At 43.5% G+C, this 26,028-nt stretch overlaps 1 protein-coding gene across 1 annotated transcript in view; it reads right to left on the bottom strand.

Annotated features, from left to right (window-relative positions):
• The window catches only part of LOC144768899 (cell adhesion molecule CEACAM8-like), a 132,511-nt gene that overhangs the window by 59,465 nt on the left and 47,018 nt on the right, over window positions 1–26,028 (bottom strand). The window contains exon 4 of the mRNA XM_078652912.1: window positions 7,388–7,738. Coding sequence (XP_078509038.1) covers window positions 7,388–7,738 — 351 coding nt within the window. The remainder of the gene's footprint in view (window positions 1–7,387; window positions 7,739–26,028) is intronic.

Genomic DNA, 26,028 nt, shown 5'->3' with positions numbered 1-26,028 from the left:
GTGACTGTGAGTACCCACTCACCGACTAAAAATCAAACAGAGAGACAGCGCAATCTGGTCTGCCACATATATCGTGCAGATAAATAGATTCAGCATCAGGCACAACTATAAACTCCCCTTGGTTACAGATACATGAAAAACTTTCGTTGTTCACACGTACCATTTTAAGTAACTCCTGGTACACTTACATTATTCAAGGTGTATCATAGGGTATCCCCTTGTCGATGTCAGAATTCAATGATGTTCTATTTATTTTGCCCACGGCGAGTAGGATAATACTCTAAAAAATATATTATGAGCAAAATCAATGTTTGGTTCTGTTATAAACCACATACTAGGATAGTGCAAAATAAAAATATAGTCTTACCCACTAGTCTAGGATAAGTTCAATTGCCGTGGTCTATGTCGAAATATTCAGCGTTCCCAGCTGTAACAACATCAAAAGACGGAGGGAGTTAAGCCCCTGAAATAGTACTTCGTTTTTGTACAGATTGGGCTCGAGATTGGGGCCTCTGCCAACAAGTAACCGAGAGCTTACCTTTGTCGGGCGGAGAAACGGCACGGAGAACGTCCGTATCCGACGGTCGTGTTCCTGTTTGGACACGTGACCGCCGTTCTTACGTGGTTAAGTAACGTCTCAGCCCTGCGTATCTACAGACTAGAGCGTCTACCTCGTATACCAGGTCTCCATGTTGGGTTTGTCACGGAAACCATGTGACGCTAGCCAGAAGGCAGCATTATGAAAACGAGGGGGAGTTTAGTTCTTATTTATAATAATAAATGTGGTCGGCCCAGAGCGAAGTCCGGAATCAAGTTAATAACAGATTCCAGCAAGTAGTAATTACGCGTTTTTTCAGAAAATCTAAATAAGATTTTTGAACAAATAATACATTTCCGGTGAACTAGGGTAGTGACCCCCGTGCTGGAAAATCTATGGACTGACAGTGCCCATTGCATTCATACGTGGGTTTCACAATATACATATCATACTCGGTATCACAATATACATATCATGTGCAGTATATACAAACTATGGTATTGCAATAGATAAGTCGGATCATGTACAATTTCATTTGTGAAACGAATTTCATGACCAGAGGAGGTACAGGGGAGTCATTGTGACATAAAGGAAATGTACATACATAATGTCAACATATGTCGCAACAGTAATTGCTATGTAAATAAATGCTTAGCAATCTCGTAAATCTCTCCCACATATCAGTTACCTAGGAAATATTGCATTTCATGGTCATAATTGAGTCCCTGTTCCACCGATCTCAGACGCATAATCCAGATAGCCTCTGTGCGTCTCAATCGTAATTCCCGATTGCCACCCCTGACATCAAGGGGGACTGTATCTATGCCAAAAAATTTTGACTATTTTATTGGTCCTGTCACTTTGGCAGGAGGCCACATGAAGAGCCACCGGATATTTGGGATCACCCGTTACTATTGCCCTTACATGTTCCATCTTGATGGTTTGCTCTCAGGTGCACGTCCTTGAATCCGTCTCTTGCTTTTATCTGCATTCCAATTTCGGCCTTCTTGATGATTTCCTTTAACGACCAATGCCCTTGCAGGATCTTGCGCTTGGTGTCAGGGTTTGTGCAACCTTCAACTATCCGAAGTCGAACCGCGTCCTCATTTGTAAAAGTGTTGAAGTGGCAGCCTCGTACCAGACTTTGTAACCGAGTGATGAAGTTTGGCAACGGTTCGCCTGGTTCCTGCCGTGCTGTATTGAAAACCATGCGATTATGATCCACATCTGTCTGTGCGTTGAGATGGGCACAGAGCTCCCTTTGGAGTCTTTTATAGATTTCTGTATCCTCTTTGGAAAATGTCCTGATTGGGCATCGGCCCTCAGGACCCACCAGATGGAGGAGTAGTATCAAACATTTTCTCTCCCTTTGGTCACCATTGGCTTTTAAGAAATCTTCCAAAGCTTCGAGCCACCAGTGTCGTTTGAGATCCGAGATCCAATCATCAGTCTGCACCGCTGGGGGCGGTACTTCAATGTATGGAGTGGCCCGCTGTGCTACGTCTCTTCCCGCCATGAGAGAGGGAGATTCTGGTCAAGGTCTTTGGTCTGGTTGTTTGCTTAGCAATTGATAGTCTTTGTAACCATCACAGTATGCGCTGGTGAATGAGCTTGGATGGACTGCCCTTCTCTGGGTCTTCGGCAGTTCTGCCCAGCAGCTCTTCTCCCTTCGGCGCTCTTCGGTTTGTGCTCAGCGTCGTCTTTATCTGTCTCTTGCATTTGCTTATGCTTGTTCCATTGTGCTGTTGTCTTTGCTTGGTCTTGGTGTTTGCTTGTGCTTCTTTTCTTTTACAGCCACGTGTTACTTCATTACATTCGCCACTGCGCATTCGCTTGCGTTTCTCAATGTTCACGTTTCCACCCGTGCTGACATTTGTTTTTTGTCAATGCATGTTTGTTCAGTCACTCTTGTGGTTGTTCGTGCTTGTTGGTTGATTCACTCTCGTGTTTGCATGTGCTTATTCTGTTTTGGTTGCCAAGACTTGTTCATTGTTGTGCACGCGCCGTTATCCACGCTTATTTATTTGCCTTACCAATGCCTATTTCTTGGCATTTACCAGTGCTTGTTTATCTGCACCTACCAAGGCTTGTTGACGTGCATGTACCACTGCTTGTTTATTTGCATGCACCAATGCTTGTTTATTTGCACGTATCAATGCTTGCTTGCTTGTCTTTGCCGATATTTGTTTGGTCTTCGCCAATGCTTGTCTCATTTGCATATACCAATGTTTGTTTCTTTGCATGTACCAATGCTTGTTTATTTGCATGTATCAATGCTTTCTTGCTTGTCTTTGCCAATGCTTGTTTGGTCTTCGCCAATGTTTGTTTTATTTGCATACACCAATGTTTGTTTATTTGCATGTACCAATGCTTGTTTATTTGCATGTACCAATGCTTGCTTGCTTGTCTTTGCCAATGTTTGTTTGGTCTTTGCTAATGCTTGTTTTATTTACATATACCAATGTTTATTTGGTCTCCGCCAATGCTTGTTTCTTTGCTCTCGTCAATGCGTGTTTATTTGTTCTTGCCAGTGCTTGTTTATCTCCATTCGCCAATGCTTGTTTGTTTGCTTCAACCAATGCTTGCTTATTGCCTCTTGCCTGACTTCAAAATGGCCGCCTACAGTTCGCACAGGGATGGTGTCCCGAGAGTTGCCTGACTCAAAGATGGCCGCCGTGGTTATCTGCAGGCACTACTTTCTCTCTCTTCATTCGACCCCCTTTCTTCACACAGGACTCACCGGCAGTCGTTTTCAGGGTCAGCACACTCCGGATTTGGCTCCCTCTGGTCAAGGCCACAGTCAGGTGAGGATGGGGTGGGCTCCCGCCTTACTTTGCAGGGTCTCGCGCTCCTTCAGCGGGGCCCTGCCAAAGCTCACACATCGGGGGTGAGGTTTTCCGACGTTGGACCTCACATGGGCTCAAATTTCAGCGCACTCAGCAGCGCTTAGCAGTAGACCTTCGTGGGGCGATCCACCCCAGGATTCACTCTTCTCTGGCCACTACAGTCGTCAGGTTGGGTTGGGGTAGGCTCCCAACTCACTTTCGGAGTTCCCGCTCTCCGGTGCCGACAGCGTGCCAAAGCTCACGCATCAGGCGGAGCTCGCGTTTTCGGCGCGAAGGTTTCTTCTTTTCTCCAGCGCTTCAGCGCTCGTGGTAGCGGCTCCCTCTAGGCTCCCACAATTACAGGAGGGGCAGGGTCACCTACTATTTATCTCTCCTTTGGCTGGCAGCATCACATACAGCAGCAGACTTTCTCCTTTCGACGCTGCAGGGGACAGGGTGTCTTCTAGGGGTTCTGCACGCAGTGGGCTTGCTCATCCCACCCTCGTCGCCAGTTGTAGCATCCTGCTACAGGGAGCCACAGACACAGGTTCTTATATTTTAGGAGCTTTATTGTAATACAACTTGTCTCGACCCTGTCCCTACTCTAACTGCCCTCATCCTGTTCTGACTCCTCCTCTTCCCCTCAGCCCATCTAGCTCCGCCCATCCCAGCTACTAGACTGTCAACTATATTACAGGACTCAACAGCATCTTGCCCACAATGGATGTCTCATCATGTTCATGCCTTGTTATTGTTTCTGCTGCATGTACTGAAGCAAACTGTAGATGTGTTTATTTTCAAATGGCACTCTTCTCAAAGAAGACTTGCTAGCTGTATTTTTATTTAGACAGGATAAAATATTTTTTATGTAATTTTATATATTTACATTTATAAGACATATGTAACATTATTTTACATTACTATTGAACATTAAAATATTCGTATAAACTTTTTTTACTTTTCACTATGTCATGAAGAGATTTCTGACAATGGGGATGAAAAAAAGTATGGGGAACTTTTGCACATATTTTACCATGTTGAGATATCCACCCTGACTGTCGAATATCTTTATACTAAAGTATAGGGAAAAGTTAAAAAAAGTTTATTTAACTTGGAAAAGTATGTTAAAATATTTTTTTTATGTTAAATATTATTTTTAAATTATTTCATTTATTTACTTTGAATGTAAAACTGAGGTAGCATGCTACAGCACTATTCCCAACATTTTGATAAAAAATTAAATGATTTAAAATATTCTAAATAGCATTTAAATTAGTTGCCCCAAATTTACATTAAAAATAAATTCCCACCAAAGTCAAAACATATTTGTATGCATTAAAAAATAAAAGTGAGTTATAGAATTAATTAAAAGTAATTTGATTATATATAATACAGTGTATTGTGTCATTGATTTTTCAATGCAAAAAAATATTGAACTATTTTCGAATAAAATCAAAAATATCTACTGTTATTAACAATAAATTATATGTACTTATATTTGTAACTTTTTAAAATAAGTTCATCATCATCATCAAAGAAACTTTATTTCGTCTATTAAAGCCATAAAAGCACATTTAAGTTTAAAATCTGAGTCAGAAAAAAGGTACAAAATCAAAAGGAACACTGGGCTATGAACATGGGAATATAGGATCCCCCATTAGGAAGTAGGAACGCAAAGATCATCATTATGGGAAATTTGAACAATTAAAACATACATTAAGAATATAATTTATACTAAAAATATATAAAAAAGAATGGTTCACATACAATGTTTTTATATAGCCCAGGATCGAAGTACCAGCCAGTTCGCAGGTATTTCTATCTCTCACATAAATTAATCAGCATATACCTACACTTACAGGCTTAGGTATTACAGAGTAGATAATCACAGCAGATGACAGGTAGGAGCTGGTATCACATTTTGTTGTAAGTGCTTTCGTTTACACCACATATGAAATAGAAATTTCGAAATTGCAACAACATAAACTGGATTAGTGTCAGATTTTAGGATCCTAAAGAATTCTAGGTAGTTCCTAATACCCAGGTTTCTGCAAAGTGGTATAACCCACTTAGACCTAGCCTGCTTATATGCCGAGCAGAAGAACATTACATGAATTACTGTTTCTTCCTCCACTAGGCATCCAGGACATAGGTGGGGTTTGCGCCCGCCAACTTGTTGGTTAAGACGTGAAGCGGGAGTGTCCCTTATCTGAATTGCAAAACCAACTTCTTAGCTAATGCCGGTTGTATTGAGTCCAACACCGGCTCAAATTTATATTGGAATTTAAAATCCAAAAACCCATGAGTTACACTAAAAGGGTTGACTGCCTGTAAAATACTTGTCAATTTGTACTCTTTCACTGTACTAGCTAAAGATTTTTTTGAGGTAGCTAGGCAAGATTACTCAGATATGGTCCATAGATCCTCCCTTCCTATTGCACGAAAAGAACCCCTAACAAAGGACAGCCAGGGTAAACTACCAGCCCCGAGGGTTGACATTATCACTTTTAATACCTCCCTATAGTGACCTAACTCTGGGGTACTCCACACCCGTCGCCAATAGAGCAATGGGCGTGAAGAGATTAGGTCCGCAATTGGGAGGATATCCAGATTCATCCTTAGTGGTACTAGGGTGTATTTTTAGGCAGGGTCAGAATTTGTCTTATAAAATTGTTTTCAGTTACTGTAAGGGCATTGGATGGGCTATGCCACCACAGTTCTGCCCCGTATTAGGTAGCTGCCCTAGCTTGGACTTTATAGATTTCTAGCGTCAGGCTTATAACCTTTAAAGCACAACTCTTATGGACTTTTAAAATCCCCCCAATAGCCTGGGTTAACTTCAGGTTAGCCTTATTGATTTGGGGTCCCCACCCCATTTTATCATTTAAAGTGAGACCCAAATATTCAAAGATAGGGACCCTCTCCAATGGTCTATCATCCATTCTTGGATGCGGGCAGTTTAAAGAGTTACCGTTGAAGACCATGTATTTTGTCTTCTTAATGTTTACCACCAAGTTCCTCTTTTTACAAAACTGGCTAAATTCCTTTAACAAACGCTGCAGCCCCATAGGTGATTTCGAGAGGAAGGAGTAGGGTGTCATCCGCAAACATTAATGCAGGAAATGTGCGGTGTGCTAGTTTTGGAGAGTCTATATCCTTAACGGCAAGTAAATCTTCAATTAACCCATTAAGGAAGAGGGAGAAGAGGGTTGGTGCAAGTACACAACCCTGCCTTACCCCCTTGCCAACGGGGAAAGGAGCCGTTAGTTGCCCATTCTTGCCAATCCTTACTCTAGCGAATGTTCCCTCATGGAGGCGTTTAAGATGGTAACAAAGATATGGTGGTACTCCCATGTCCAGCATGATACCCCAATAATTTCATTTATTATTTCCTATGGTCCTGAACAGGGTGCAGTTAGTCTTGGGGAAAGTACCCCAAAATGCATGTTTGTGGACATTCTCAAACTTTGATCCAGCCCGTTCTCACGGTGGAAATTATCTATATTTAGCAAGCAAAGGGTTCTCCCTGCAGCTTGGCGGATACGTCAGGTAAGAAGTTTTGCCAATGGGAAAGTAAGCTTGTGTGGAGAAATAAAAAGAAGAGAAAACAAGTGTTTTTACACGTGCTGTCATATCCCCTGTGTGTGTCTTATGGGTAGGTACAATTCGAAAGAGGGGAAAATACATAATTTAAAACATCTGGCATGACATCCCCAGGTGTGCGCATCGAAACCTACTCCTGCTGCAGCACTATTGGTGCGAAAATGTCTGAAGCATAACAATGTCTAAAAGTACTTTCAAGCTCTTTGTGAACTTTTAGAATACTGGCTGTGACTTGCCCCAGGTATACAAAAGTAGAGACACCCGCCCACTGGTCCCAGCGTGGGGATGGTGAGAGATGGTTGGTGGACGGTGGGGACGAGTACACCTACCACCCGAGGCCTCGTCAGACACGGATCTCCTCTCGGGCTGACCCCGGGAGGAGGAGGAAGGAAGTAAATACGCTGTGCAGTGTGGCACTCACCGTACACTCGCAGCTGGCGGGAGAATGTTCTTGGTGATGCATTATTTGGTGACACATACACTGTGTAGTTCCCGGTGTCGCTCGTCCGCAGGTCTCGGATGAACAGGGTCCCGTCGGAGCTCACACTCTCCCGCCCCGTGTACAGGGGGCCAGTGGTCTGTGAGGAAGTCGGCGCAAAGTAGCCCATGATCTTTTGTGACATATCCGCCTCTATCCCTGCGCACCAGCTAAAGTCCAGTACATCCGTAGAGACCGGGGCAGCAAGGGCGGCCGTCTGTCCCACTGCAGCATTGACCACCTCTCCCCAGAGTCCCTTCCCTGCCGTCCGCTGGGTCCAGACACCGAGCCAGGCTGGAAGGGAGGAAGAGAAGAGAAGAAAAAACAAGACATGAGAAGAGAAGAGGAGAGGCGCAGAGAAGAGATGAGAAGAGAAGAAAAGAGAAGACAAGAGAAGAAAGGAGAAGAAAGGAAAAGAGAAGAATTGAGTAAAGAAAATAGAAGAAAACACAAGACAAGAGAAGAGAAGAGGAGAGGAGCAGAGAAGAGATGAGAAGAGATGAGAAGAGAAGAGACACGAAGAGAAGATACAAGGCAATAATAGAAGAAGAGATGAAAAGAGAAGAGAAGAAAAAGAGAAGACGACACAAGAGAAGAGAAAGGAAGAGAAGAGATGAGATGAGAAGAGAAGCGATGAGAAGAGGAAAAGAAAGGATAGGAGAGGAGAGGAGAGGGGGAGGGGGAGGAGGAGCAGAGATGAGATGTGAGATGAGAAGAGATGAGAAGAGACGAGAAGAGATGAGATGAGAAGCCAAGAGAAGAGGAGAGGAAAGGAGAAGAGAGGAGAGAATAGGAGAGGAGAGGATAGGAGGAGGGGGAGGGGCAGGAGAGGAGGAGAGATGAGATGAGAAGAGAAGAGAAGAGGAGAGGAGAGGAGCAGTGAAGGGAAGAGAAGAAAGGAGAAGAGAAGAGAAGGAGGAGAGAAAGAGAAGAGAAGAGAAGAAGAAACAAGACAAGAGAAGAGAAGAGGAGAGGAGCAGAGAAGAGATGAGAAGAGAAGAAAAGAGGAGAGATGAGAAAAGAAGAGATGAGATGAGAAGAGAAGAGAAGATTCGAGACAAGAAGAGAAGAGGCAAGAAGAGAGGAGAAGAGATAAGAAGAGATGAGAAGAGAAAAAAGAAGACAACACAAGAGAAAAGAAGAGAAGAGAAAATAAGAGTAGAGATGAGATGAGAAGAGAAGCGATGAGAAGAGGAGGGGAGAGGAGAGGTGGAGGGGGGAGGAGAGATGAGATGAGATGAGAGAGAAGAGACGAGAAGAGATGAGAAGAGAAAAGAATAGGAGAGGAGAGGAGAGGAGAGCAGAGGAGAGAAGAGGAGAGGAGAGGATAGGAGAGAAGAGAAGAGAAGAGATGAATATGCTGGAAGGAGAGGTCAAATATCAGAAAATATTGCATTACTCAGAATTAGACCCCACCGTGTCCCCTCCAGTCAAGGCAGACACATCACCTGCACTAACACCAGCCTGCGTGTAAGCAGCGATGCGTCACTACTCAGTGCGCACTCCTTGCGACATACCTAATGCGTCATATTTACTGTATGATGCATCATGTCGCAAGGAGTTACAGATACGTCAGTATTTCTGACGTATCTGTAAGTGCAAAAGTGACGCATTGCTGGAGTGTGTCACAAAAGTGACTCAACTCCAGCAATGCATCTTTTCACATGGGGCAAGCCCCATGTGAAAGGGCCTGCGTCAGTCTTACGCCTGCTGTGAGGCAGGCGCAAGATTTTGACGCAATGGCGTCCTAGAAGTGACGCAGTGAAATCTCATAGATTTCACTGCGTCACGTCAACGAGGCGTTTTTGCGGGGGAACGCCCCACTGCATACATTATACCTGACGCAGGTATAATGTAGCTCAGGGGTTTTCAAAGTGACGCATCTGCTTAGATGCGTCACCCTGTAAAAAGTGAGTAACAGGAGGCATGTTTCACGCCGCCGATGCTTCACAAAAAGCGACGCAACGGAAGTGCAAAGCTGTCGCAAGGCCTCATAAATGAGGCCCTAGGTTTTACAAGAAGGGAAGAGTCCTCAGCTCTCCTCCTCCTTCTTCTGCAGCTGCAGACACCTGGTCACTGAACCTCTGTCCTGACTGACAGTCTGCATCTGACTCACCCACCTCACTTAGGGGTCTCACACTCATCTTAAGTAAGGCCTGGCCAATCACAGACGCTCTCCAGCGCCTTCTTGAAGTTCAAGGGTTACCTGAAGAGTTTAGCACACTCTCACTGGTGATAAGCAGCAGTGAAGAAATACTGATTGAATGATTGACTGAACATCCGGGACAATGACCCTAAAATCGAACTGTGAGCTGAAAGCCCCCGAGACACACATGTCCAGAGCAGCCCACCCTCTTTCCATCCTTACTCGCTCTCTCTCTTTTAGTCTTGCTGGCTGTCTCCTCATGTCACTTACAGGCTCTCTTTCCATGTCTTATTCTGTCTCTGTTACTCTCTGTCACTCACTCTCTCTATCTTTCTTACTACCTCAGTCTGTACCCGTCTCTCAGTCTCTCTCTCCCTATCTCACTTTCTCTTTTCCTGTCTCTGTCTACTCTCTCTCTTCCTTCTTTATCTGTTTGTCTCTCCCTCTGTTCTGTGCTCTCTCACTTTCTCTCTATCTCTCTCGCTCTCTGACACCTTCCTTGCCCCTACCCTTCCTCCCTGCTCTCTAGTCTAATCCCTGGGACCGGTACTGACCAATGACCCTTCTCTCCTCATGGGAAGATTGTTTTAAAGGACCAAAGGGTGAGCTTTGCCTTTTATGTTCATGTCAGGGGGTGGGGATGGGAATATACCTTATGTCAGAGGATGGGGATGGGAATATACCTCAGGTCAGAGGATGGGGATAGGAATATACCTGATGTCAGAGGATGGGGATATACCTGATGTCAGAGTATAGGGATGGGAATATACCTCATTTCAGGGGATAGGGATGGGAATATACCACAGGTCAGAGGATGGGGATGGGAATATACCTGATGTCAGAGGATGGGGGATGGGAATATACCTTATGTCAGAGGATGGGGATGGGAATATACCTCATGTCAGAAGATGGGAATATACCTCATGTCAGAAGATGGGAATATACCTCATGTCAGAGGATGGCGATGGGAATATACCTCAGGTCAGAGGATGGGGATAGGAATATACCTGATGTCAGAGTATATGCATGGGAATATATCTCATGTCAGAGGATGGGGATATACCTGATGTCAGAGTATAGGGATGGGAATATACCTCATTTCAGGGGATAGGGATGGGAATATACCACAGGTCAGCGGATGGGGATGGGAATATACCTCATTTCAGGGGATAGGGATGGGAATATACCACAGGTCAGAGGATGGGGATGGGAATATACCTGATGTCAGAGGACGGGGATGGAAATATATCTCATGTCAGAAGATGGGGATAGGAATATACCTCATATCAGAGGATGGGGATGGGAATATACCTCAGGTCAGAGGATGGGGATAGTGTAGTGTAGTTCCTATTATCCCAATAGGCTCTGCGCATTGGAATAATACCTTCAATAGTATAGGCCTAGACCAGACGTTAACTAGGTCTTCTATTGTCGATATTAGACTTAAAGTTTTGGGTTTGCCAGCTAGCTCAGAGTTCACTAGAAACTTTCTCGAATAGTCAAGGAGGAGTTGAACCTCCCTGGATAGACAAGAAGGGATTTAGTTTCTGACAACCATAGAACATGACAACTTTGCTCTCCCCTAATCAAGAGTGTATCTCTAGAGTCGTGTGAAAACAAAAGACAACTTATTTTACTCAGTCAGTACGTGCATTCTTAGTCTCACCAGATTGTAGAGAAAAGGAAGAGACGGGCGTGTTCAATAAAAGATGGTATTTATTGATCAGTCTCTTTTCTCATACAAGAGAAATGGATCGATATTATCGCAATACTTATGGTTAAGTAAAGTGCATACAATAAAAGCAGAAGTATAAAATAATACTGTAAAAACATTTATATGGTTTCTAAGCCATAAGGTGGTTTAAAATTGATAAAATAGATACATACACATATATATTTGACTAATCGTACTCAACTGGTGTTTGTACCTACGCCTACCCCAGTGTACCTGACCTAAGCCTAATACGTGGGCGGGAATAGAAAGTAGCAGTTTAAGTTAAGTTTGTTTTGCCAAGTGACTGACTCAAGAAGTCTCTGCAAGGGGTTATTCAGTTCTGTACCTGGAATCTAGGATGAATGAGGGATGGTATCTCTCGTCTCTGGTCTCGATATTCCAGGCTGCCTGCGAGGGCTACCCGGAAGCGCCGGAGCTGGATTTCTCGGCAGGAGAAAGCAGCGTCTCGTTCTCAGCGCGTCAGGAAGGCGGGGCTGCGCCAGCGGGGTCTGCTCTGCTCTGGGCTTCGGCAAGTCTGGCTGCTCCGATCTCGTCACCACCGCGTGTGTTTGCTTAAGGCAATATCGGTAATATTTATACCTGTAAGGTGCCGAGATTGACGTAAGGATGGACATAGATACGTCAATAAGGATGTCATACGAGCTAGTCGTTAGCACATTCTTTTGCTGAAGTTCTCGGTAAAATCAAAACAATGGCCGCAGGGTTTTTCCCAGGTTGTCATAGGTTTGATTTGTTTTGAGAACTCCGTATGCCTTATCAGGGGCTGGAGGAATATTGCTTGTCTAATTAGATGGCAAGCGTTATGACCTAATCAGATAACACGTTCCTGTGCCGTGGTGTGGCTTCATCAGATAACGGTTTCTGCATCATGGGAAGGCTGCTAGTTAACTTGTTAACCAGAACAGGGTCAGGAATAGGGGGATCGATACAGAACCTATAAGAATACATCACACCCACTCCACGCTAACTATGGCCATGTTTACAAATCTAGGCATAGTAAAACATACTGTAGAGTATCGTGTATACCTTACCACCCCAAAATACATATAATGCATTTCGAATAATGTAATATACGGAAAAAAATATTCACATGTACTATATGCACTCAAGCTGTAGAATAATGCTAAATTAATCACGCATATGTATACATCATTATTAATCGAATATGAGAATTACACATGAAAATGGCTCTTAATACAAAAGAAAAAGTTCGAGACCATTTCATCACATAATAGAAATAATTATGAATATACCAGCGGGCAGCTAATGTCTATAAAGTTTCTAAAAAATAGAAATTTTAGTTCTCTAAGAATAGTTTTTACTTTAAGCAGATGATAAGTGTCCCGAAAAAGTCATAAAAATATTTTTGGGGCTGCTGAAAAAATTGCTGTCCGTGAACTGGAGGGGAAATTGTTCACTACAGAAAGTGATTTTTCCAAATGAATACGGTCAATTTCCCGTATACTTTCTGCTGTCTCAATTTGAGTTACCTTCCAGGCCTCGTTGTAAGCTGCGTATACAGAGGCTGCTATGAAGCGTTTTTGACGCTGTTTGCGCGGTCCCATAATGAAATCACACAGGTCAGCACCATCAGTAAGTAAAGTTAGGTGTTGCTTAATTTCTGTCAGTGTGGAAGTTTGTAGCCATTGAAGGCATAATTTGCCCACACTGTAGGTGGTTATTATCCCTGGGTGTTGTCTTTGGGAATATCTAGGGTCTGGCCTGGTCAATGTGAACCCCTGTGTTTTGTTCAGGAATCTATCTTGACAGTTATTAGTATCTGTGGGCCAGATCAACCATTGTTTCCAATCAGGATGTGTTCTGTTTTGGTATAATACATAGTTTACGTCTATCTCTTCATCTGTAGAGCTATTGCTGTCCATTGTTGGCTTTGGAATAGACGGTTTATTTAAGTCTTTAATTTTGGCTAAGCCAAGACAGGTGGTTTGTTGAACAGTGTCATTTAAAAATATAATTTGTTCTGGGATCATGCAGGCTCTAAACAATGATTCTATACCTTGTACTTGCCATTCTTTTGTACCCCAAACACTTTTTACTTCAACATTTTTGTCCCAATAATCAAAACCAAAAGTATTCATTTGTTCAAAAAATGAGTCTGAATATATCATTTTCGTGTTTGTTAGCATGATCTTTGTCCCTGTCTTATTTGACAATTTGAAATAAAATGTTTCAGCATTACTTGTGTTGAACCCTAAAAAGTATGAATATTTGTCGTAAAAGGTTCTTGAGCTTCCTTTTGGAGGGGTTGCACAATGTTCCCATTGATTATAATGTAAAACATTTCTAGGTTGTGCCGATTTATGTAAAAAATGGTTACCATAGTGGTTGTAACAGTACATACTATCATAATTTGTCGAACCCTGCAAATAATCATGTTTGGTAAATTTAGCAGACATCACTAAGTCAGACATCATATCATTTATGTTTTCAAAGTCCCAATCATCAGCAAATGAGCTTGGTTTTACAAAGTCACTTAACGAGATCTTGATTTGGTGTGGATATTTCAGGATTTCAACCGGACCATAAATTTCGTAGTCAGTATTGTCCCATGCTACCCCACCTGGTATAGGATTGGCTGTGAAGTTGACTGAAGAAAGTTCTCTTTTCTCGACGTGTGAAGATATGTGTGGCTTGAGGATCAAGTTGATTTTCTGACTTGCTGTGTCCATTTTAGCATATTTTCCCTCAATGAAGCGTCCCAAAGTTAGTACCATGATGAGCCAAAGTATGAGGATAAATGCACCAAAGCCCACCCAAAATTCAATCCATGGAGAAATCAGATAGGTTTCTTTCAGGTGTTTCAAAAGTTCCTTAGCTTTATTTTTAAATGTTTTTGTTGATGGCTGTGTCTTTGATTCACTTAGGTCTTCAGAGGAATCATCGAAGTTTATGAAGTAGCCGGATGCAGTTCTGTCAATTGTTCCAATTGCTTCAGGATTACTGTTTCTTGCAGCTTCAGCATATTCATTTGTTACTTCATTGTAGGTTGGTGTGTCTCTACTAAATGTTTTTATTTGGGTTTTTAGAGGTCTGAGTTCCAATGCATTGTTGCATAGTCCTTGTTGTTGTTCTGTAGGCGTTTCGAATGTGATTAGCCTCTTAGTTTGGACCTCTGTATTTGTAGCAAACCTTGGTGTTCTGCTACTTATCGGGAGTCCACTTGGCCTACTGTTTGTTATCGGCCACATGATTGTGGTTTTACCAGGTCGATGGATACAACTCGGTTCTCCTTTTTACCAGCAAGCGGCGGTAGTACAACTGATCTTGTCCCGTTGATAGACAAGACAGGAACTGCTTTTCTGTAAGAAGGCCCAAATTCATTCTTTACCGCGATCTTTTCTCTGACTAGATCCCCGACTTTTGGAATCCAGACAGGTCTTGCTGGGACAGGTGGTGGTTCTTCAGTGGTTGTTGGCTGCTGTTTCAATTTTATGTTGCTCAGGTCTTTTCTTGTTTTGTTTAAGTCCTGCAAAATAGCCAAACGATCTTTGATATCAAAGCATTTTTCCTTCACCACTGAAGTCTGACTGTCAAGATCTAAGACTAACATCCTAGTTCCAAACAATAATTCGTACGGACTGAATCCCTTCAGAGAATTTCTTGGCAGGTTGTTTAGACTACGTTGGACACTTATTAGATGTTTGACCCACCCAGCTCCCGAACCTAATATCCTTTCCGTTATAGATAGCTTTATGCCTTGGTTTTTTCTTTACACCATCCCGTATCCCTCAGGAAGGAAGTGAGAAGAATCCCGCTGTGCTATGCTCATTTAGCCATGTTTCCCCACAGGCTTGAGGGCTACAGTGAAAACATTGGTCAAACGTAGCATGCTCCTAGCGTATATGCCATTTAGACTCGCAAATCTTTGTATAACAGTCCAGACGTCAGCCGAGTGCAGGGGATCTACATTATAAGTGGAAACTAGCCTGTATATGTTAATCGGACGCTTTGCTTTTTACTGTTGATTCTTTCTGGAGTGAAACGTCACGGTAGTATACCGTTTCTCTCGACACTGCGATCTCTGTCGCAGTCCGGGCATTTTTTTACAAAAATGTGATGCTGCAGGCTCATGCCTGGCCACCAGTACACTGATTGTAATTCTTCCAGAGAATCTTTTAGTTTGAGGTGTCTGAGACCCTCGCCCATATGTGCGTCTGCTATTAACAACGTTCTCTTGTCCTTGTTTGGAATTACTCTATCCCCCACTCCAGGGATTCGAGCAAAAGAGACGGAGTTTGCATCGATTATGTATGTATAATTGAGTGGATAGTTTATCGGTAGCGCTGAGCAGTCGCCTTTTGATGACGTTTTCACCGCCAGCACTGTTTCACCGTCAATGTATTTCACTGTACGCTTTTTTCTAGCTACGGAAGCCGATTTAGTTGCTACCGCTGTGGCTGTCTCAGCCAATGAATTCCCTGCAACGTGAACGCCATCACGTTGATGACTCAGTGTATGTATCACATGAGTCTTTGGTAGTTCTTTTTGTAACAGAACTATTTGTTCCCAAAGCAGTTTATGCTTGATTGTGCCTCCTTTTGCATCCTTAAAACCATTCTGAAGCCAGATCTGCAAGTATTCATTGTAAGACTGAACGCAATAATACAAATCGCACACTATGAGTGTGGGGAATTCTCGATCGGTATTTTCAAGCGCCATCTTGAATGCCAGTAGTTCAGCTCGCTGAGCTGTACAATCTCCCAGAGATTGTGTTTTGGTGATAGCTGGTTTAAATTTCCCTTCGTGCCAGCGACCTTTAACAATCGCGCACGCAGCACTGTAAGCTTGTTTACCCCCCACTGCGGGTTGTGCTGATCCGTCTGTGTATATTATACAGCCGTAATGTTCTAGAGGCAAAATTTCGGTCGGCGGAGGAGATTCAAATTTGTATTGGAGAAATTTTTGTGTTTTTAAGTTGGGATCAAATTCGTATACCACGTCTGTTGCAGCAAGAGAATTAGCCCACTGTATCCACCTTGGATGTAGTGCTTTAGCATTCGGAATGCTTGCCTTTGTTACCGCCTCTAGGGCTGGTATCGGTGTCACGATTATTATTCGTTTACCTTGTGCCAGGGCTCGTTCTTTTGCTATAGCTGTCTGTGTTGCAGTTAGAATTTTTTCCGTTGGGCTAAATTTCATTTCAGCTTTAGTGTACAAGTGTGATTTGAATGCAATTGGTACCTTTTCTCCCTCGTTAGAGGTCAGGTATGTGAATCCGCATCTTCCTGGGATGACTCGAATCACAAGATTGCGTGTGTTATCACGTGTTTCTAATTTTGTTTTAATTAACATGTCTGTTTGTAAGGATCTCAGAATTTCTGTGTGTATTTGAGTCCAATTGGTTTTTTTAAAATCTGGTTTTATTAGATCATAAAGGGGTTTGACCCTGTCTGCGTAATTTGCAATGTATGTTCTTCCGAAATTTAGGAAGCCTAGAATTGACTGTAGGTTTTTTAGTGTTCTAGGTGCTTGGAGTACGGCACATTTCTCTAGGAAATTGTCAGCCAGGCTTTTGCCTTCACTTGATAATTCATATCCTAAGAACAGGACTGTTAGATGGGCAATTCTAGATTTTTTAAAGTTGAATTTGTAACCCTCTGCTGCGAACCCAAGTATTATGGTGTTCACTCTCTTCAAGTGAGTATCCAAGTCATCATCTGTTAGGTATATGTCGTCGACATAAGATAATGCCTCTTCATCATATGTTTGTAGTAATTCTGTTACTCTCGCTGAGAATAATCCTGGGCTGTTCTTGAACCCTTGGGGTAACCGACAGAATTGTTTTTGAGCGCCATTTATTGAGAACGCGGACAAATATCTGCTCTCTGGTGCTATATTTTGACAGAAGAATCCATTAGAGATGTCTAATGTTGTTTTGTATTTTTTGTGCACTATGTTATTCATTAGCGCTGCACTATGCGAGTTTTGCACTGCAAAAGTTTTGCAACATGAGTTAAGGTGTCTGTAATCCAAAACTAGACGATATGAATTGTCTGGTTTGGAGACAGGAAACAAAGGGTTGTTCATTTGTGAGGTGCAAGTTTCAATCACCCCCTGGTATTCTAATTGGTCTAGGATTTCTTTTACCTGTTTTTTAGCTTCTTGCTTAATTGGGTACTGTCTTTGTGCAGTAGGTTGTGTTTTTAACTGGATTTTGTGAGGAGGAGAATCCTCATCCCATCCTACGTGATTTTTATATAAAGCAGGAGCTTGAGCTACTGCCCACTTTCTAGCAAGTGTGTATTTTTTATGAATTGGGATATGATTTGAGAAGGCAGGCATAATCATTTCTTCGCCATGAGGGCAGTCCCTGACAAACTCTGGTGGCCAGTCTTTTTCAGCTAGAAGGATGTCATAGCCCTTGGAGAGATTATCCCAAAATAGTCCCCTTATTTTTCTAGTCTTATCCCCCTCTATACGTAATGTTATTTCATATATTTTGTGAGGTTTGCTAACTCTGGTGTCTGCAGTTTCCACTTGAAGGTATTCATTCGTGTCCACTGTCTCCAGATGATTCATAAGGACTTTGCGAGCTATGCTCACTTCTGCTGCGCTGTCTAGCATTGTCTGAGCCCACTCTCCGTTTTTCAGCTGTGTCCTCAGTATTCTCGGCATTGTTGAATACTTTAATACTGGCTACCTTCTTTTTTGGAAATTGTAATTTCTTATTTGGATGAGCAGGTTCCTTGTCTTTGGACTTGACGTGCCCTTCCCTGGGTTCCGATTGTCCTCTTCTTGCCGATTTCTGCGATGAAGTCTGAAAAGATTGAGAGGGACGTGTATCAAAATCTTGATATCTATCCGTTTTTTTTATATTATCCCTATTTCTAAGGTTGTATTTTTTCCCAGAGGGCTCACTTTGGGGAGACTTGGGTCCTTGGTCCGGAGATCTTTCTCTCCGCCGAGGAGACCTTCCTCTGGACTGGAATCTCTTTTCTTTTGGATTGGATTGTTTGTTTCCATCCCAGTTCTTCTTTTGGCTGTTTAGATTATTTTGAAATAAATATTTTTTCAGGACTTTCAATCAGTTGGGGTTTTACTGGTATTCCACCTAAACTATCTCTACCCAGTTCCTCATAGGATTTTTCTATAATTCTGGCAATTTCAGCTGGTTGGTCTGCTATATCTGTTTCTTTTAACCTTTGGCGGATCGCCACGTTTGCTGCTTCTCCCTTTATATTGGCTAGTAATATAGCCGAGACCTGCTTGAAGTCTTTCAGTAATTTCATACCAAGAGTTAAAGCGGGTTCTGGACCGTATTCATCTTGAATTTGTTTTAGCACATCTGGTATTACCGAGATGGATGGAACACCATGCGTTTTTGTGTAGATGGAAGCAAAGACTGTACCCCAAGTGTCACAGTCCTCCACGTGTGGTGCGATTCCCATTGGAAGACAGATAGTCAGAATCCTGTGTTTATCCACAGGAGTGGTGTCTGGAAACACCGCCTCTATTTGGGTGATTTTTTGTGCTAACCAGAATGGTATTTGTTCCCTTTTAGCTGGTACCTTACCTAGGCAGGACTGTATGTTCTGTGGTGTAATTTTATTTGTGTTCCCCTGATGAGGGGTCAGCTGTGGAATTTTAATTGCTGGTTGGATTGTTGAAGTCCGCATTACATATTGGACTAATTGTCTATGTACTTTTATTAATTGTTTTAGTTGTACTAAAACATCTGCTGCAGACATTCTTTCGATGTCTGGATGTGGTGTGTATCCGGCTAGGACCGGCCACGTTGCTCCTGGTCTACCTAATGGACCGAGCCTGGTGATGTGATTGTTGTGTTTTAGGGCGCCATTAAACAAGAGCAGGTGCTCTTGAAATTTAAGTGGTACTTCCACCTCCTCGAAAGGAGTGTATTCTTCAGGAGGTTCCTCTGTTTTGTAATGGTGGAAGTGCTTTGTTACAGCGTTTGCTGCTGGAAAGTTTATCCATGAATAGAATACCTCTGTCTGCCGATATTCGTGTGCCTCTATTACGAATATGACTGTGCCACCTCTAGGTGTCAGTCCATTTTCTATAAGTTTTAAAGTTATAGATTTCCTTATGTTGACCGGGATGAGTATTAAATCCGGGTCTGCTTCTTGCATAGTATTATCAGCTGCTACAAATTCAGCTGCTAATCTAGCTATCTCTCTTTCTTCTTCAGTGTCTGACATTCTACTGTCAGGAAGCTTATTTTGTTTGTTTGCAGATCAGGTTTCTTATGGAAACAGAGATTAGATGCACAATATTCTGAAACAGTGTATCCTTCAACGTTGACTAAACCAAGAACCATACATAGGACTTTCCTCCTGCGAGGTTTGGCGGATATGACCTTTCACCCACTCCAGACGTCTTTGGAGTATTATGGGTAAAAAGGGGTCTGAGTGAAAAAGCACGACTGAGTTACTCTAATGTCTTGCGTTAGTTTTATCGCCTTTCCAAACGTTTGGGCGCCATGTAGTGTAGTTCCTATTATCCCAATAGGCTCTGCGCATTGGAATAATACCTTCAATAGTATAGGCCTAGACCAGACGTTAACTAGGTCTTCTATTGTCGATATTAGACTTAAAGTTTTGGGTTTGCCAGCTAGCTCAGAGTTCACTAGAAACTTTCTCGAATAGGCAAGGAGGAGTTGAACCTCCCTGGATAGACAAGAAGGGATTTAGTTTCTGACAACCATAGAACATGACAACTTTGCTCTCCCCTAATCAAGAGTGTATCTCTAGAGTCGTGTGAAAACAAAAGACAACTTATTTTACTCAGTCAGTACGTGCATTCTTAGTCTCACCAGATTGTAGAGAAAAGGAAGAGACGGATGTGTTCAATAAAATATGGTATTTATTGATCAGTCTCTTTTCTCATACAAGAGAAATGGATCGATATTATCGCAATACTTATGGTTAAGTAAAGTGCATACAATAAAAGCAGAAGTATAAAATAATACTGTAAAAACATTTATATGGTTTCTAAGCCATAAGGTGGTTTAAAATTGATAAAATAGATACATACACATATATATTTGACTAATCGTACTCAACTGGTGTTTGTACCTACGCCTACCCCAGTGTACCTGACCTAAGCCTAATACGTGGGCGGGAATAGAAAGTAGCAGTTTAAGTTAAGTTTGTTTTGCCAAGTGACTGACTCAAGAAGTCTCTGCAAGGGGTTATTCAGTTCTGTACCTGGAATCTAGGATGAATGAGGGATGGTATCTCTCGTCTCTGGTCTCGATATTCCAGGCTGCCTGCGAGGGCTACCCGGAAGCGCCGGAGCTGGATTTCTCGGCAGGAGAAAGCAGCGTCTCGTTCTCAGCGCGTCAGGAAGGCGGGGCTGCGCCAGCGGGGTCTGCTCTGCTCTGGGCTTCGGCAAGTCTGGCTGCTCCAATCTCGTCACCACCGCGTGTGTTTGCTTAAGGCAATATCGGTAATATTTATACCTGTAAGGTGCCGAGATTGACGTAAGGATGGACATAGATACGTCAATAAGGATGTCATACGAGCTGGTCGTTAGCACATTCTTTTGCTGAAGTTCTCGGTGAAATCAAAACAATGGCCGCAGGGTTTTTCCCAGGTTGTCATAGGTTTGATTTGTTTTGAGAACTCCGTATGCCTTATCAGGGGCTGGAGGAATATTGCTTGTCTAATTAGATGGCAAGCGTTATGACCTAATCAGATAACCCGTTCCTGTGCTGTGGTGTGGCTTCATCAGATAACGGTTTCTGCATCATGGGATGGCTGCTAGTTAACTTGTTAACCAGAACAGGGTCAGGAATAGGGGGATCGATACAGAACCTATAAGAATACATCACAATAGGAAGATACCTGATGTCAGAGTATATGGATGGGAATATATCTCATGTCAGAGGATGGGGATATACCTGATGTCAGAGTATATGGATGGGAATATATCTCATGTCAGAGGATGGGGATATACCTGATGTCAGAGTATATGGATGGGAATATATCTCATGTCAGAGGATGGGGATATACCTGATGTCAGAGTATATGGATGGGAATATATCTCATGTCAGAGGATGGGGATATACCTGATGTCAGAGTATATGGATGGGAATATTCCTCATTTCAGGGGATTGGGATGGGAATATACCTCATTTCAGGGGATAGGGATGGGAATATACCTCAGGTCAGAGGATGGGATGGGAATATACCTGATGTCAGAGGACGGGGATGGAAATATACCTCATGTCAGAAGATGGGGATGGGATTATACCTGATGTCAGAGGATGTGGTTGGGAATATACCTGATGTCAGAGGATGGGGATGGGAATATACCTCAGGTCAGAGGATGGGAATATACCTGATGTCAGAGGATCGGGATGGGAATATACCTCAGGTCAGAGGATGGGAATAGGAATATACCTCAGGTCAGAGGATGGGAATATACCTGATGTCAGAGTATATGGATGGGAATATATCTCATGTCAGAGGATGGGGATGGGAATAAACCTCATGTCAGGGGATTGGGATGGGAATATACCTCAGGTCATAGGATGGGGATGGGAATGTACCTCATGTCAGAAGATGGGGATGGGAATATACCTCATATCAGAGGATGGGGATGGGAATATACCTGATGTCAGAGGATGGGACAGCAATATACCTCATGGCAGAGAATAAGGATGGGAATATACCTCAGGTCAGATGATGGGGATGGAAATATACCTTATGTCAGAGGATGGGGATGGAAATATACTGACTGACTGAAATATTTGTTAAGCGCACTTATGCCGTGGCGTCTTGGCACTGCGAGGAGGGTATGGCTGCTACTGGGTGACTAAGCTGTGATGAAAAGCCAGGTCTTTAATGCCTTTCTGAAACAGCTCTTTTTTGTTTCTAGGTGAAGCTTGATGGGCGTGGTGTTCCATAGCTTAGCTGCCTGGTGAGAAAAAGATTTGCCCCCCCAGCGAGCTTTCTTTATTCTCGCGATGCTGATTAGGCCCAAGCCGCCAGATCTTAGTGTTCGGCTTGAGGCATAGCGAGGAAATAGAGCTTTCATGTCCTTGGCTCCTACTCCAATTATGTTTTTGTGAACTAGATAGAGGGCCTTCAACTGTTCTCTTTGACGGACTGGGAGCCAGTGGAGTTGGCGTATGCCCTTAGATTTTGAGTGGCGCTTTGGAAGATCCAGCAGTACTCTTGCCGCGGCATTTTGCAGTGACTGGAGTTTGGAGAGCTGCCTTTCACCCATTCCCAGGTACATAGCATTACAGTAGTCGATGCGGGAAAGAACTAGAGCTCTAACCACCGTTTTCCTTAGCGTGGGTGGGATCAAGGGCAGTATTTTTCTTAAAATTTTGATAGTGAAGAAGCAAGCCGATGTCACTTGATTGACTTGTGAGGTGAGAGTGAGATCTTTATCAATCCAGAAACCTAAGTTTCTGACTTTTTGTGCTGGCACGGGGCAGGTGCCAGCCTCTGGAGGCCACCAGAGTTGGCTCCAGATGGAGGTTTTATGTCCGAACTCAATCACCTCAGTTTTTTCAGTGTTTAGTTTTAAGAAGTTCTTGTTCATCCAACTCTTTATGCTTAGGAGGCAGTTTCTGAACTGTTCCGCAGTGATTTCTACAGTTGGCGTGAGTGATACCATCAACTGTGTGTCGTCAGCATAAGACACCGATTGCAGGCCATGTGCTTTTATTAGTGTGGCTAATGGGGTCACGTAAAGGTTAAAAAGGGTAGGGGAGAGTGCCGAGCCCTGTGGGACCCCACACGGAATATACCTCAGGTCATAGGATGGGAATACACCTGATATACCTGGTGTCAGAGGATGGGGACAGCAATATACCTCATGGCAGAGAATAAGGATGGGAATATACCTCAGGTCAGATGATGGGGATGGGAATATACCTCATGTCAGAGTATAGGGATGGGAATATACCTCAGGTCATATGATGGGGATGGGAATATACCTGATGTTAGAGGATGGTGATGGGAATATACTGACTGACTGACTGAAATATTTGTTAAGCGCACTTATGCCGTGGCGTCTTGGCGCTGCGAGGAGGGTATGGCTGCTACTGGGTGACTAAGCTGTGATGAAAAGCCAGGTGTCAGAGGATGGGGACGGAAACATACCTCATGTCAGAGTATGGGGATGGGACTATACCTCATGTCAGAGTACATCGATGTGAATATACCTCAGGTCAGATGATGGGGATGGGAATATATCTGATGTCAGAGGATGGGGATGAGAATATACCTCATGTCAGAGGATGGGGATGGGAAAATACCTCATGTCAGAGGATGTGGATGGGAATATACCTCATGTCAGAGGATGTGGATGGGAATATAACTCATGTCAGAGGATGGGGATGGGAATATACCTCGTGTCAGAGGATGGGGATAGGAATACACCACATGTCAGAGGAGGGGGGTGGGAATATACCTCATGTCAGAGGATGGGAATATACCTGATGTCAGAGGATGGGGATGGAATATACCTGATGTCAGAGTATAGGGATAGGAATATACCTCAGGTCAGAGGATGGGGATGGGAATATACCTCATGTCAGAGCATAGGGATGGGAATATAGATCAAGTCAGATGATGGGGATGGGAATATACCTGATGTCAGAGGACGAGGACGGAAATATACCTCATGTCAGAGGATGGGGATGGGACTATACCGCCCGCCGAAACTTGTGGGTTGGAATTATCACCACTTGTCAAAAATTGGATTTAAAGACAGTTAAGCCTTGAAAAAGTTGCATGCATATACAAAACAGAAGCGACCAAACACGTGTTGGCTTTCGATCTGGCTTACAAATCTGAAGAGGCCACAAAAGAAAATAAAAGAATCAAGATTCTACTCTGACTTGTGTTTATATGCTACTGCTGTCATTTTTTCTGTCAGAGGATGGGGGTGGGAATATACCTGATGTCAGAGGATGGGGATGGGAATATACCAACTGCTCTGGACTGATGGGTATGGGAATATACCTGATGTCAGAGGATGGGGGTGGGAATATACCAACTCCTCTGGACAGATGGGTATGTAGGGGGCAGCTGACAGGATATTTAGGGTCTTCAAAGTTATACACTGTCAGGTAGGGTTATGATTTGAAACTTGCAAACAGAGTAATGAAGTAACACCGGCAGACATTGTAGTGATGTCAAACCTGCAGGCAGTGTAGTGATGTCACACAGGTAGCCAGTGTAGTTATGTCACACCGGCAGCCGGTGTGGTGATTTTACACCGGCACCCAGTGCATGATTTCACACCTTCAGCCTTTGTAGTGATGTCACACCAGCAGCCAGTGTATTGATGTCACACCGGCACCCAGTGTAGTGATGTCACATCGGCACCCAGTGTAGTGATGTCACACCAGCAGCCTGTGTATTGATGTCACAACAGCAACTAGAGTAATGATGTCATACTGGCAGGCATTGCAGTGATATCACACCAGCAGCCAGTGTAGTGATGTCACACCGTCATCCGGTGTAGTGATGTCATATCAGCAGCCTGTGTAGTGATGTCACAACAGCACCTAGAGTAATAATGTAATACCGGCAGGCATTGCAGTGATGTCACACCAGCAGCCAGTATATTGATGTCACATCGGAACCCAGTGTAGTGATGTCACATCGGCACCCAGTGTAGGGATGTCACACCAGCAGCCTGTGTTGTGATGTCACAACAGTAACTAGAGTAATGATGTGATACTGGCAGGCATTCCAGTGATGTCACACCAGCAGCCAGTGTATTGATGTCACACTGGCAGCAAGTGTAGTGATGTCACACTGGCAGCCAGTGTAGTGATGTCACACCGGCAGCCAGTGTAGTGATGTCACACCAGCAGCCAGTGTTGTGATGTCAGACTGGCAGCCATTGCAGTGATGTCACACCAGCAGCCAGTGTAGTGATGTCACACCAGCAGCCATTGTATGACATCACACGGGCACCAAGTGTACAGATGTCACACTGGCAGCCAGTGTAGTGATGTTACTCCGGTGGCCAGTGTAGTAATGTCATACAGGCAACTAGTGCATGATGTCACACCAGCAGCCAGTGTTGTGATGTCACAACAGTAGCCATTGCAGTGATGTCACCCTGCAGCCAGTGTAGTGATGTCAGACCAGTAGTCAGTGTAGTGACCTCAAACTGACACCCAGTGTAGTGATATCACGCTGGTACCCATTTTATGATGTCAAACCAGCAGCCAGTGCAGTGAAATTACACCAGCAGCCAGTGTAGTGATGTCAAACCGGCACCCAGTATAGTGATGATACAATGGCAGCCAGTGTAGTGATATTACCCGGCAGACAGTGTAGTGATGGAACACCGGCAGCCAGTGTATTGATATCACACCGGTAGCCAGTATAGTGATGTCACAGCAGCAACTAGAGTAATAATGTGACACCGGCAGCCATTGCAGTGATTTCAGAACCAGCAGCCAGTGTAGTGATATCACACCGGCAGCCAGTGTAGTGATGTCATTTGGGCAGCCACTGTACTGATGGCACTTCGGCAGCCAGTGTATTGATATCTCAACGGGCAGCCAATGCAGTGATGTCACAACAATAATCATTGTTGCAATGTCACATCAGCAGCCATTGTAGTGATTTCACACTGGTTGCCAGTATAGTGATGCAATACTGGCAGCCAGTGCAGTGATATAACCTGGCAGCCAGTGCAGTGATGTCACACCAACAGCGAGTGTATTGATGTCACATCGGC

Source organism: Lissotriton helveticus, chromosome 7 (assembly GCF_964261635.1).
Source record: "Lissotriton helveticus chromosome 7, aLisHel1.1, whole genome shotgun sequence".
In the NCBI taxonomy this organism is placed as follows: domain Eukaryota; kingdom Metazoa; phylum Chordata; class Amphibia; order Caudata; family Salamandridae; genus Lissotriton; species Lissotriton helveticus.
Note: the sequence above shows the minus strand (reverse complement) of the source record. Positions and strands in the feature narration are given on the sequence as shown.